The sequence below is a fragment of the Amblyomma americanum genome, chromosome 5 (assembly GCF_052857255.1).
Source record: "Amblyomma americanum isolate KBUSLIRL-KWMA chromosome 5, ASM5285725v1, whole genome shotgun sequence".
Lineage (NCBI taxonomy): Eukaryota > Metazoa > Arthropoda > Arachnida > Ixodida > Ixodidae > Amblyomma > Amblyomma americanum.
In genome coordinates this window covers 210,226,677-210,241,550 of record NC_135501.1, presented here as the reverse complement: position 1 = coordinate 210,241,550, position 14,874 = coordinate 210,226,677, and the positions used below count along the sequence as shown (strand labels likewise).

The 14,874-nt window shown below is 49.2% G+C and overlaps 1 protein-coding gene across 1 annotated transcript; it reads left to right on the top strand.

The window, feature by feature from the left end:
• The first annotated feature begins 332 nt into the window (after nucleotides 1–332).
• Nucleotides 333–14,525, top strand: LOC144135553 (uncharacterized). Its single transcript, XM_077668197.1, has 6 exons — nucleotides 333–439; nucleotides 2,967–3,012; nucleotides 8,663–8,775; nucleotides 12,518–12,613; nucleotides 13,965–14,219; nucleotides 14,278–14,525. The coding sequence occupies exons 1-6, from the start codon at nucleotides 427–429 to the stop codon at nucleotides 14,499–14,501; spliced, it is 747 nt and encodes a 248-aa protein (XP_077524323.1). The 5' UTR covers nucleotides 333–426; the 3' UTR covers nucleotides 14,502–14,525.
• The last annotated feature ends 349 nt before the right edge of the window (nucleotides 14,526–14,874 follow it).

Sequence of the window (14,874 nt, the reverse complement as noted above, 5' to 3'; positions counted from 1 at the left end):
ACATGCTTTTCTGCTCATTTGCTGCAGTTTACAGACAGAATATTGAATGTTAGGTCATTCTTGATTAGCGAACAACGTGTGTCTTTTTTATCATTTTTTGGCCAAAAGTTGTGGTTCTGCAGTCGATAGCTCTCCGTCCCATGATGCTTAGAGCGCCCATGGTGGCTGAGGTGGTCTCGAGGAAGCTCCATGCAAAATCCCATAGGCGGCGTGCCAGCTTTCCCTCTAGTTAATAGTAAGAAACTCTGTTTCGCACCGATTCTAATGTAGTGCAAATGCTCTGTCGTTTTAAAGGGATCACACACATAATCATCATCGCGATAACTATCGCCGCTGTCTAGAAGGCGAGGAAGAAGAGCAACAAGCGCCGAGTACGTGCTCTTTGTTCCCTGGAAGCCTAGCTGGACAGGCCTGCGACCCACCAACATGCCCAACTGGTGTAAGTCGCACTGTTCCCAATTCTATGCGAGCTAAGCCAACGTCTGCGGCTCCCGCGATTCTCAGACTGGGACTTGGCATGCTGCACAGTGATGTCCCCCTTGTTGGAGCATAGCCAACGTTGCACGCTCGGTGATGGTTCACAAAATATAGAGCGAGAAACAAAACGTGACACTCGCATCAAATCTGTCGGCGTGTTCTCTTGCAGAGGGCAGAAATCGTTTATCAAAAAAGTAATCTATATCCTGCAGACTTTTCGCAGTGTGTCCCATAACCCTATGATAAGAGCAGGGGTATATTTCATCAGGGAAACAAGAAAAGCCCTATTATACAATTTTTGTCCGTATAAGTACCGAGACTGAGTTCATAAAAAAAAATGCGTTTAACAGTGAAATCATTTGCGCCGCACCCCTTCAAAGTAGTCTCCCTTGCAGTCTATACAAAGCTTCCAACGCCTCTTGAGGTCTTGGAAGCAGTTGAGAAACGCTTCTTTTGGCAGGGCTGTCAGCTCCTTTGTCGTGGCGTCTTGAATGGCCTCTACGCTTCCCACCCAGCGACCTTTTAGGGCTCTCTTCACAAGAAGAAACTGAAAAAAATCGCATGGTGAGAGGTCAGGCGAGTATGGCGGATGGAGAAGTACACTAACGCTGTGCTTGACGACAAATTTTGTCACGCTGAGAGCAGTGTGCGGCCTTGCGTTATCGTGTAGAAGGCTCCATTGTCCAGATGCCCATAAGTGAGGGCGACGGCGTCGTGGTGCATCACGCATGTGTTGGAGCACGCAGATATAATACTCCTGTTTCCCCATCTGCCCTTGTGGAACAAAGTCGTGGTGTATGACACCTCTGCAGCAAAGAAAAAACCTATCAGCATCGTCTTTGTTTTGGCCTTCTGTCGCCGCACCTTTCTCGACGACGGAGAGCTTGTGGACCGGCATTCGGCACTTTGCGTCTTTGAAGATGGTATTGAAAACACCACGTTTCGTCTTCAGCAATGATGCTGTCGACGAATGCAGCATCCTTCTTTGCCTCGGAGAGCAAATCAGCGCTCACTAATGCCCGCGTGTCCTTCTGGTCCTGTGTGAGGGAGTGCGGCCCAGGTCTGGCATTCAGCTTTCGTTTCCCCAAGTTCTCACGCAAAATTTGGTGGCATGTTGTCTTACTAACGTCGAGAGTATCTGAAAACATGCGAACTGTAATGGTGCGGTCTTGCTGTACGATTTCCCTGATCCAAGCCCCGTTGTTTTCGTTCCGTTAGGTTGAACGGCGCCCCTTGCTTGTGTCGTCTTCCACCGACGTTCTCCCCGAAACGAACCTCTTGGGCCACTCGGAAACTCGCGCCTGCGATAATGTCTCTGCCGTAAGCGTCACGAATGAGCTCATACGTCTGTGTGGCTGTCTTGCCAAGCTGCACACATAATTTTATGTTTACACGCACCAACATTTGCGTTCGGGAATCATTCGCAGAGAAGAAAATAAATCAGTCTCGAAACTTTGCGGACAAATGTTGCAAAATGATTGCTTGATACCTCGTGCTTACCGCCCCGAAGCTGCACTTCGGCTACGGGTAACGCCGTTGTGGACGGCTGCGGTGTAATGTAGGCCACCTACAGTGTTGTTCAACGTGACATACGTTTTTCTTTGTTCTTTTAATGCATTTCGCCTGCGGCCAGGATTAGGTCCCGCTAGCTTGGGATCAAACGCCGAACTGCATCGACACTAAGTCACTGCATCCGAGATATATTTTAATGTTGCCTTTTCGCATGAGGGCATTTGCCCACTGCACCCTGTGACAGTGCAAACAAAGAGCCAGTAATTGTGCTGTTGCTAGCAAGGCCTTTGCAACAATTTCTTACCCCTTCTGCAGTTGAATGGGCATGATTTTTAGAAAATCTGGGCCAGAAACAAATCTCTAAGGTTTTCAGAAGCTACGGTAATTAATTATTGAGCATTATGTGTGTAGTATAAGTTGTTGCGTGTCAGATTGTGGACGCCTTCGAAGTATACCTTAAAAAGATTTTTTAAGGTATAAGGTATAGTAAAAATTTTTTTTTCATTTAAAGCATTAGGATATCCGCGAATCCAGGGGATCGAATAACAAAAATCACGCTGTGGGCCTCCTGGTACGTGATGCAAAATAGTGGCATGGCTAGCTCCCAGATTTCAGAAGCCATTTTAAATGAAGTAAGTAGCGTGGTTATGTAAATACTGCCTGCCGTTTAACTATGTTTCTGAACATCCAAAGGATGCAGACAAAGACGTAGGAGGGCCTTTGTCCGCATCCTCTGTGTGGTTTTACAAGCTATGAATAACAAACTAGTTCCGCACCTGTACTCTCATAAATATGTTTTTAAATCAGAACTGTCTGCAGGTGTGATCGAAAATTTATTTTTATATTTCTTCGGGGTCTCACAGCTGCAAAAACTTAGTTGCATCCCAGCGCGACCTAATATTTCGGCGTGTTTCGTTAATAAGGCGTTGAAGAATGTCTTTAATGCAGTCGCAATGTGCGGAGTTTTTTTTTTGCAGATTCTCTCTTGTACGGCACGGAGCGCCTTGGTCACCAGACAAAGTTGTAAGTCTGCCAGTCTAGCGCTTTCGGCACCTATGTTCAGTCATTCCAAACGGCCAGATACCAAAGTGCCGCTGTGAAGTGCTCGTGAAACTAGCACAGTCTTGTTTGTGGTGCATGCAAACTACGGCTGAATGTCACACAAATAATTTTTAAAGGGGTGAACTCCGCACTAAGGGTGTCCGCACTTTTTTAATTGGTAGATACACAGAACAGATACGACACATGTTGCGTAAGCACTTGTATTCGACACCTTGCCGCATCTCCCACTTCCAACTTGAGGTTTCAGCATGCCGTATGTCCACTGAAGACGCGCTGCTTGAATTTGGCTTTAGGCAGCGGTGCATTCAAGCTGTCTGTGTAACGCCATGACGAACCCTCCCATTCCTTCCAATTTTCCCACGGCGATGAAGCGTCAGAATTTCGTTATTCGGTACAAGCTGGTACATACAACCCGGGTGACTTGTTGACGTCTACGGGTTCTTCTTTTAAGAAATGGGACAATACGTGCATGCGGCCTTCGCAGGTGGATTGCACACGTGTAAGATAGAGCTCAATAACTAAACGATTAACTAAATTTGACTAATCATCTTTTAACGCAATAGCATTAGGAGGGTCATGAAGACAAACTGTCAGATGATGTTTACGATGATTCGCTTCTTCCCACGTGTCAACCGTCGCCCTGTTCTTCACCTGTACGGGAATTCCTTCCCGAAGAGCTATTTATGCAGAAATTAGTCTTGCGGCAGCTATGATATTCCTTATTGCACGCGAAGAGCAACCTTTGTTTCTCAAGTCCCGCCGGTGTTTGCAACAGCCGCCAGCCAGTGCAAAGGCGCATCGCTTAACCGTGAGACACAGTCTCGGCGCTGTAACATTTAGCAGTTGGCTACGTTAGGAGCATATCAGGTAGGCGAGATACTGTTAACATCGGCGGCACTAACAACTGTGCAATCTAACGGGGTTCTCTCGTAATGGGTACAAGGACTGCTTCCTTGAGTGAGCATTCTCTGGACATATATATTCCATCCGTGAGTGCAGTCCCCGACTTTATGGCCAGCTGTAGTATGAGAGAAGATACACGCTAGAGATCGATTGGAACGCACATTCTGCTCGCATTTCTTTACTTCCTCGGAGACTAATTCTAAAATGGTGTGAATCAAGGCAAGGCCAGGACCAATATCATACACTATACATATTTGGTTCAGCTGTGTTGTTATCATCGGCCGCGCAGACTAGCAGATCCTGGCGATAGCAAGAGCGTGGGAGCTTCTGCCGCTGACAAAGAGTGAGAAAGAATACATCTGAGATGGCGCCGTAAATTTCCTTGGCCAGGTGGCCTGCAGCTGTCAAAATCGGAGAGTGCATGGCAAATTGCCTCATCTCTTATGCGTTCTTAGAGCGGAAAAAAACCCGATGGTTGTTTTTATACCAGCGCGGTTAAGGTTTTGTAGTGAAACCTACACTAGGCTAGTCAGCGGCGCATTTTGAGAAGCTTCGCTAGTCACTACTGCGCATGCGCCACTAGTTGCATCGAGCCACAGGTGTTCCGCCGCTACGCTGGCCTTTCCTCAAAATCCAATGCCCGCCGAGGTATTTCCTACACCCGCCGCGGTGGCTCAGTGCTTAGGGCGCTCGGCTACTCATCCGGAGTTCCCGGGTTCGAATCCGACCGCGGCGGCTGCGTTTTTATGGAGGCAAAAAGCTCCGCTCAGGCACCCATGTGCTGTGCGATGTAAGTGCACGTTAAAGATCCCCAGGTGGTCGAAATTATTCCAGGTGGTCGAAATTATTCCTTCCCTTACGGCGCGGTTCAGGTGTCCAACGATATGAGACAGATACTGCGCCATTTCCTTTCCCCAAAAAAACCAATTATTATTTTTTTGCACGCAAGGCCAAGTTGCTTCCTTTATCTAATAGACAGGAGTTGCCGCGCTTTCTTAGCCGTTCGTTCAAATATTGGCCACTTTGCCCGATGTAAACGTCTCCACAGGACGTGGGGATAGAATACACAACACGGACGGCATGTGCGCTTGCGCAGGAAGGTAGTTTTAAGTACGTGGTTGTGCCAATGCTAAATCAGCTGTAAGTCCGGTGGACTGTGTGTGTGTGTGTGTGTGTGTGTGTGTGTGTGTGTGTGTGTGTGTGTGTGTGTGTGTGTGTGTGTGTGTGTGTGTGTGTGTGTGTGTGTGTGTGTGTGTGTGTGTGTGTGTGTGTGTGTGTGTGTGTGTGTGTGTGTGTGTGTGTGTGTGTGTGTGTGTGCGCGCGTGCGTGCGTGCGTGCGTGCGTGCGTGTGTGTGTGCGTGCGTGTGTGTGTGTGTGTGTGTGTGTGTGTGTGTGTGTGTGTGTGTGTGTGTGTGTGTGTGTGTGTGTGTGTGTGTGTGTGTGTGTGTGTGTGTGTGTGTGTGTGTGTGTGTGTGTGTGTGTGTGTGTGTGTGTTCTTTCAAAGCGAAAGCTTTATTGGCCGCAAACTCGCGAATTTCGCAGTGGCGGTAGCACGTGACGTCACAACACGCACCACGCCCGCTCTCCGCGCCATCTGTCATGACGTCACACCGCGACGCTCGCCGCCGTTTGGTAGGACGTGACACCTGCGTTCCTCGTCGTTGCGCTCACCTCCGCTCGCTTCGACAGCTGCGTCGCATGTGACAGGATTGAAAAGGAGAGCTGGCATGCACAGCAACCACAGTTGAGGCGACAGCATGGACGGCGACAATTCTGATAAGCTGGAGGAGGCCTGGAATCGACAGCGGAACGAGATGAAGAGGAAACGAATCGTCCAGGAAACAGGCGAACAGCGCGCCGAACGACTGCCTAAACGCCGCCGTGAATATGCCGCCGCGAGACAGGCACGTTTAACGTCCGGTGTCTCGACCGCTAGCAGCAGCGACAGCAGCCGGAGGAGAGACCTGAGTCCTGCTTCACTGAAGACGGCCCGTGATGAACGATGGAACGCGACCAAGAGACTGCAGCGGCGGGTTCAAGAGACCGAACAACAACGTGCCGTTAGCCTATAGAGAATAGGCGTAAGAGTGATGCGACCCCTTCTATCCTTGGATAGCCTCGGTGCTGAAATCAAACATGGACATACAGGTCATACTGGACGTTTATGCCTGTGCTTCATACGTTGTGGAATATGTGAACAAGGCCAACCGGGGAGTTTCACCCTTGCTAAGCCACTGCCATTATTTTCCTAGTAGACTTTGGTTCAAAGGAGCCATCAAAGATGGCTTCAAGATGCCTCTCTGACTTCGACGCGGTATCCCCCTTCGAAATGAACCCGCAATACAGTCGAGCCCACATATAACGGCCACAGTTACAGCGAAAGCTCCCTTATTACAAACGAGGGAGGAGCTAGCGTCGAAATGCGTATTAACGCTATAGGGCACTGCTTCTCAGTTGAAGCGAACAACCACGACCGCACCGCTCGGTTATAACGAACGAGAAGGCGCCGTAAATTCGCCCCCAGAATCGAAAAAATTGGAGGACGCTTAAGCTTCGTCTTTAAGGGTGAGACGCGACAGCGTGTCGCAGCGTTGCCGAGGAGTACACGGAACGCCATTGCGCGTTCGGCGCGACGCGTGGCCCGTTGGACATTTTAAAGAAAGGACGCCTGTCTCACATATCTCGGCGGACACCCGAACCGGGCCGTAAGGGAAGGAAAATGAAGTGAACAATTGCTTTTAACGAAATGACGCCTGTCTCACATTTCTCGCTGGACACCCAATCGCGTCGTAAGGGAAGGAAAAATCGATCGATCGATCAATCAATCAATCAATCGATTCAAACAATCAATCGATCGACCAATCGATCGATCGATCGACAATCAATCGATCCATCAATCAATCCACCAACCAATCCTCAATCAATCATTCAATCCAGCAATACATCAATCAATCAATCTATCTATCTATCAATCAATCCATCAATCAATCCTTAACGCTGTCGCGTTAAAATCCCTTCCCTTACGGCGCGGTTCAGGTGTCCACCGAGATACGCCGTTTTTCGCTCACGGCCAATGACGTTGACGCCGACGACACCGGATTTTCTGCGACACGAGCCCCTTAACACTATCGCGTTAAAACGCACGTTTACCGCCTGCGCGATGACCAGACAGCCTCCCATCTCCGGCGATCACTCACAAAGAAAGTGTCACCCCACCCGAAAGAAATGAAACGGAGGCATTGAAATTGCAGTTGAACGCCCTAACAATTTCTGCCGGCTGGGCACGGCGTCGAAAGCAGAAACGCGAGACAGGGCCTGTCGTTGAAAGCGGAACTCCTTGCATAGGGCCGGAGATCAGCCAATGGCAGTTTGATTACCCGTCGCGAGGTACGCCTTTCTGGCCCGCCCGACTGCCTAATCGGATCTCCGCCTTCTGCGCTGCATCCTTACAACGCTGTCGAGGATCGAGGATGCCGACCTAACACCGGTTGCCCTTAACCGCTACCGGTATCATCGCGTTCCTAAAGCGGCTCACTGCAGTCTCGGCCAGGAGCACATAACTGCCCTCCAGAGCTCAGAAAGCGCATTTATATGGTCCGCTTTGAAGAAGCAGAAGTGCACATTCGACTTTTAAAACAAAAACCTTCGTACGGATTTTACTATTTCTAGCTGTAACAGGTCAAGTCTGCTTACTACAAACTTCGCATGCAAATAACGCAATGCGCGTGACCATCACTTGAAGTGGACTCGGGTGTACCACCTATACAGCGCGCGTTAAACAAACCGTCGACTAAGCTGAAACTTGTGTACGGGTAAAAAAGCAATTATGGCGCCCATTATTTGCAGTTCTTCTTCCAGCAACAGGAAATTGGTATAACTATCAGCGAATAACTCTCGGTCATATCGAATTCGTCATATTTCTTTAGACAGGGACTAATCTCGTTGGGCTGTTCTAAATCTTCTTTAATTCTCAATGGTTGAAGCGCTGTTTGTCCCCCTGCCATTGTTTCGTTGTTCACAAATTCGCTTTTTGCATCGTATATTGTCTCAAATTGTTTCCTCGTTTATTCTTCTCTTTGTTTCAACGTGTTTCAAGTTCGGTTCAGTGTAAATGGCAGAGGTCCATTTAACAAGTTGTACAGAGATGCCAAGCATAACTTTGTTCTTTGATTATTAATATATAAAAGTTATACATCTCGCGTCTAATTATTGGCGGGTGGTTGAGAAATTAACTTGGAGACGGTATAGCAAGACACGACTTTGGAAACGGGTTTAAGCTACAATAGCTTGCGAGACCCTAATCGAATGTGGAACTCGCCATCCTTATTAACAATTGAAACTGAGGACAAACTGAAATTAGCCTGTGTCGATCGAGTACCGCGTTCTGATCGCTTTTGTGATTTTTGCTCAAAACAGAATTTTTGCACGCACTAAGAGCCAACAAATGAACTGCAGGTGTTGCCACCATCAGCCCTTTATGTTTCTGCTGACGTTTCTTTTCGCGGATCCCTGAGGCCAGGCTACGCCTCCATTCCCTTCCCAACGGTGCACTCACGCAGTCTTTTTCGGTCTCGGGTTTCAGTCGGGGGAGGGGGGGAGGGGGGTCAATTTTTTAGCAACGAATGCGTCTTTTTTTTTTTCCTCAAAGCCGATTTTCGCAGACAAGAAGCTGAACTGAACGGAGCTGTGCCCTAACTGCACTGCGCAGGATACAGGACCGCGTGAACAAGGTGGTGACCATGGTGTGCGTGGCCGTGTGCTTCGTCTTCTTCGTGATGACCGTCGCCTCCGCCGCCCTGGTCATGGTCGCCATCCGCTCAGGTAGCCTCTTTGGCCGCGGCTGCGTTTCTCGCCTCGCGCAGTTCCCGGTAACGGCATCCGATCGTTCCGAGAGTAGAAGCGTCACATGCCGCCACCGGCTGTGTGGACATTCCGCACTGCTGTGCGCCCACAAGAGCGTTGAAAAGCGCCAGTTCAGTGAGCCCCACAGAGCCCATTCCAGCACAGGGAACGAAAAAAAAAATATTTTCCTGCACAGTCATAATATCGAGTCCATATTAGACACAACAAAAATCTTAAAAGAAAAGCGAAGTGTAAGACCGTTTACACCCCCCCCCCCACACACACACACACATACACACACGTTTCAGTTACCCTGTGCGTTTCAGGGTGTGTTCCCATCTAGACGAAAGTGGAAAACACCGACCAAAAGAATGTAGATGGGAGCACTTTTCTATATAGAGATTGGAACCCAGTAACTGCCTTCTTAAGCGGCTGCGCCACGTGCAGGAACGCAAATAACAAAAGAATCAGGTACTCTTTTCACGTCAATAGGATATGTGATGTATTCCAACGAGGTGTTTGACACGCACCAGCAAATATTTATTCAGTGTAATTCAACCGGAAGAACTCCACCAGCAGAGCGAGGAAAGTTCCGCTTAACGATACAGCGGCTTGTTTAAATCACAATATTATCGAACCCTCGAGAAACATTGGAATGATCTGGGGCTACCAGTCCCTGGTAATGCATAACACAGCATCACGCACTTGGTCCACTTGACAAGCATTGTAAAAGATAGTTTTTGGGCAACCCGCCATTACGAATTTTCCAACAGAACGATCGTTGCTTCCCCGCAGACGGCCATGAAACCTTTTTTTTCTCAGCATTATAAAATAATCCTCAATATATAGCATAATAATAACGTTTTCGCCTAAAGTTTCTGTTGTCTGAGTTCGACTGTACTTATCTTCCTTTTTCTTTGGCCGGGGGGGGGGGGGGGGGGGGGGGGAATGCACTTGCAACAAAATCAGTGTTCGTCGCTTTAATCCAACTCCTTACAAATCACGGTTAAAGACTTCCTTCAAATTTTATGTTGTGCCCTGTTCCCTTAGTATTTCACCAAATATTGACCCTTGCTCAAATGTGAGAGATGTGAAACAGTTACTGCGCCATTTCCTTTCCTCGAAAACCAATTTCAGTGTTTCAAATGTGACCAACTGCCCAGATTTCGCTTTCCGCACTTCTCTCGCAATCTACCCCAACCTTGGAGCCTGTCCAAGCAGCAGGTCAGGCAGCGCAGGAAGCTCACGACAGAAGAATTGATTCGCTATGCTTTGAAGGGTCTGTTATTTTCCTTCTTTTTTATTGCGCATTAGAGCCCTCGCCGCCATTCGAAGCATTACCCTTAAGATTAAACCGAAGCGACGGGTATATCTGCGTGAAGTTATAGACTAATACCCCTGTCACGTGGGCCCAAAAAATGACATATTTCCGTAGCCGGTGCTGCACGCATAGTTAATATTATTTCACTTTTTGATGATAATTATCTAAAAAGTTTGTAAAAATGTCGAGAAACTTATAACATTTGTTGAAATTGTCAGTGTTAGAAAAATACGATAGAGGTATTTTTCAGGAAGTAGTGTTCAATTGGCCGTGTCTTTTGCCAACATTGTAGCGTGTTTTTCGGCCGCATGCGGTCACGTTTGTTATAGCAGTGACATTTCGCTACAATCCTAAAAGCGGTTAGTTACCTGTACAAACGTTTACTTAAAATGGGCATTATGAATATGTTCTTCGTTACATAATAGAGGATTTCTTTCTATGAAAAGTTATGGCTGGACACTAGAGTACGGATTCCATAGTATAATGCAGATCGACTGAGTTGTGGCGAAGTCGTTAAGTTGCGAATGACATTGCGACGGATGCCATTACGCTTCACCAGTGTAGCACCACGCGGACGCATTAAAACTCAAGGCATTAGATGTCATTCTCTGGGCCCGTGCAGCAGGGTACATGATAAAGAAAAACCTTAGTAATTACAGGAATTGTCGTGAATCATCTGTAAGCTTGTATCGTCTCTGAGACAGCGACATTTGCTTATCGCTCGCACCGACGCAGGTTACTCAGCGTACTCGTAAGTACATTAAAGTGCGTTCAAATGTTGATCTCCCGAGGGGCATCCATGGAACTGCGGCACGGGCCGGGCCCTTTAATTTCCTCCTCCTTCCCAGTATAGAAAGAGCGAAGGTCGAAGAGAGGGTTATGCAACGTATGCAGACGGGAGAAGGGATGCGGAGGGTCTGCAGGACTGTCCTACTTTTATTTATTTATTTATTTATTTATTTATTTATTTATTTATTTATTTATTTATTTATTTATTTATTTATTTACTCATTTATACACTCAAGGTGAAAGGCTTTTAAGAGGAGAGTGCTTACAAGTGAATACATACGCGAAGAAAAATAATTGAGGGCCCATCGATTGGAATGGGGCGGCGGAGATTTGAGAGCATTCCTCTCTACTTTAGCTTCCCTTGCGCTGCCGTTCTGCAGCCTGGAGCGCGAAAAGTGCCACTACAAGCAGCGCCGCTACTTGCGACTTCACTAACTCACTGTCATCACTATAACTCAGTCAATATCGATAGCCGGTCACTGATGCAATCACCTTACCAAGTTGCTGGGGGAGGTGTAGCCGGTGCTTTGTCAGGTGGAGACCGTGAACTAAACGGGACCTGCCTCGGTTGGCAGCCTTCACACCGAGGCCGACACCGGACAGCTTTCGCCGTCATGGCTCTAGCATCAAAAACTAAAATACAAGCTTGATGTTCCTGCTAATACAGTTCTTGCTAAAGTCGTGCTAAATCTACGTACTACGCAACGTAACGCGCTAGTTATGACCGTACGACAAATGCAGGCTGGGTACCCACAGAAACGGCAGCAACGGCCGCGCTTCATCGTGATGCCCTTACAGCTGTCCGGATTTGCCCCCCTCGTTTACGTTGCCCGCTCAGCAGATTCCCCTCACCCACTCACGGCCCCATTCAGCCTCGCAGAATACTCTACTGGGAGCGCGTTTCTTCCTCGCTTTATCTCTGAAAAAAAAAAAAACTAAACATTTTGGCAGATTTGCCTGTCTGGTTGGGTTTGAAGACTTGTAATAAACTGCACATCTCCAACCAAAAATGTTAACTTTAACCCAACGTTTCGAAGCCGACTCGGCTCCTTCATCAGCGGTGACTAAGGACAGTAGCTAGCGTCTTTTAAGTATGGAGGGGAGGGGAAGGGGTGGTGAAAAGAACGACAGCTGTGTCGCGCAAGACGCGGGGGAGGGGGAGGGGGGTTTAGGCTGTTGGTCACGCTGGCGCACTGCAGGGAGGTGCTGAATGGCGACTTTTTTTCGTTGCGTTGAAGAGCGAAGACCCTGGGCATATACTGGGGGCAGGTTCCCTTTTGTGCGGTTGATATTGTTCGGGGTGGTTTGGATATGCAAGGATTCCAGAAGGAGCCTTTTGTGGTAATTTGTTTCGGTTCCGAGGATGCGGGTCTCTTCAAAGTTTATTCTATGGTCGGAGTCTTCGGAATGTTCGGCTACTGGACTGCGCTCTCTTGCGAATTTGCGGACGTCGTTCTTATGTTGCCGAATTCTTTCTTTGAAATTTTTGGTTTGGCCGATGTAGCTTGCGTCGCAGTCGGCGCATGGAATTTGGTAGACAATGCCTTGGGCTCTTTCTCTCGGCGGCCGCTTTATCTCTCCACCTCCTCAGCAGCGTTGTTCCAAACGCAGGGAAGCCCGACATCCCCACCACGGAGGAGACTACGACGGAAGGGATCCAACCGACGAGGACGTCGAATAGGAACAAGACCAGGAAATCGAGCCCCCGTGAGTACTCCGGAACACTGCTCAGGTCACAGGGACCAGCGAAGCGGTATACATGGCTGCCGGCGCAGCGGGGCGTCGCCAGGGGTTAAGGGTCTGCACTCCCGGCCAACTTGCGGGGCTAGTGCAGCAGCAGGATAGAGAAGGCCTTTCTCCCCGTGACGCTGTTCGAGCTAAGGAGGGTGAAGGGGGAGAGAGGGTCCACTCCCTCGGGGCAGAAAGGAGCGCCTCCTTTTCTTTCCTGTTGTTAGCCTCTGCTTCGGTGCCACAGAAAGCAGGCCGAGAGTATAGTTCACTTGTTTTGCCACTACGGGGCGCACGACAACAAAGCGAGGGGAGCAACGGCTCCCCGGTTTAACGTATGCGGATGACATTGTAGTGTTAGCAGATAGACAGGAACATTTGCAAACTCTGGGTAATTGCTGTGGAGACGGAGGCGCTCTAGGTATCAGTTTTAGCGCAACTGAGTCAGGTGTGATGATTTTCAACGATATAACTGATCAGGTCCGTACAATACAAGGCTATGAAATACCCGGAGTGGCCGAATACAAATATCTCGGGGCATGGGTTAACGAAAGGCCGATGTACACGGAAAAGCACGAGCAGTCTCTCATAGCAAAAGGGCGAAGAGATGCCCGGATAATGAAACAGGGCATTCTGGGGGTGCAACAAATATCAAGTAGAGAGATGTAGTTGGAAAGGAATAATGGTGCCTGGGCTTACTTTTTGGGAATGCGCTTTTTTGCTTGTCCTAAATTCTTATTGCGTTAGCTTTAGAACTCCAACTATCGCAAAAAGTTTCTGGTGTTGGTGTTATCGTGTGAAGCCTCGGAACAGAGGAGACAAATTGGAAAATATTCCTCTCCACTCTAGGGGGAGAGGTGGGGAGGACAGGGGAAAAGTGGTGAGGACTAACGGGAGGTGACGGGTGGCGAGAGGGAACGTGGTCGCCAATACGGATCGAGGGGTGGGGAGAGTGGCGAGAGGGTACGGCGTGGCACCCGGTTACTTCATCGCGGCACCCACCACCGCCGGGGAAGGGAGCACTAATGCTAACGCATACGCTGCCGCGTCAGTCGCATTGATAGACTTTTTTGTTTTCTGCTTCCTGCATGCAGCAATAGTTTGCACAATGGGAGAATTGAATTTGCCGGAGCTGTTGCTGGGAATACACTGCCTGTATAATGAAGCTTCCCAAAAAAATTTTATTTGTCTTCTACATTATTATTTTCATCATGTTGAATTAGGATTTAAGAGAGCTTTAGGAGGGTTTAAGGGAGGCTTTAACTCAGTAACTGCATGATGTCAGAATTGGCTAATGACTCAATTCTTACTCTGACACGCACTCGTGCAGGGGCAATGGTCGGGGGGGAGGAGTCAGCCCCCGAAGCGAGCAGCGGCAGTCGCTGCGCCGCCCCTCGGCTGGTGCACTGCTCGAGCAACCTGACGTCGCTGGTGCGGCACCACGGCTGGTTCTACATGCCGGGCGCCGGCTACCCGGGCTCGTGCCTCGAGTGGACGCCCGGCCACCTGTGCGCCGACGAGGAGGGCTCGCCCGGCGGATACCGCTACAACAGCAGCGAGGAGTGCGCCGAGATATGCGAAGGAGGTGAGCGAGACGGGGCGCCTGTCCCCGACCGGGGATGAGTCCTCCACCTCCCTCGCAGGGCCTCCCATGCGCGAGTGCACGCAGCCCCTGCCGCTGTCGGCCATCTACCGCTGCGCGCACCGGGGGGAGGCCGGCCGCCAGTGGTGGTTCTACGACCCCGTGCTCCACGCGTGCGCCCAGTGGGAGCACGTGTGCGTCTACAAGTCGTACCCCAGCATGGCGGCCTGCGTCCGGGACTGCCTGCCCGTGTGGCGGTCGGACGACGGGGGGGACGGGGAGTAGTGGAATGTTGCCTCATGCATAAACGCCGCCTATTGTTCACGACACATTCTTCAACGTGGCTGCTCTTCCCAGTTGACACACCGCCTGGGATACACTCATTCCGAGTTACGGAGTCCATTGGGTGCAGAAATGAAGCAGCAGTTGTGCTTTAGCTATGTGTTCCGCTTTATGTGCACAATTTCATATGGGGTCCGTATGCATTGCAAGCTTTAGGTATGTCTTTTCAGCATGGTCCTAATGATTTCTGTATGCTCCTAATAAGTCGTAAACAAGATATAAAAAATAGCTGCGGTTCACTACTGCTAAACCTGGTTAGAGAGAGGAAGCTGTGGTGTATCGGGCAACTAGACGCAGCTTGGCGTCTGTAACGTTG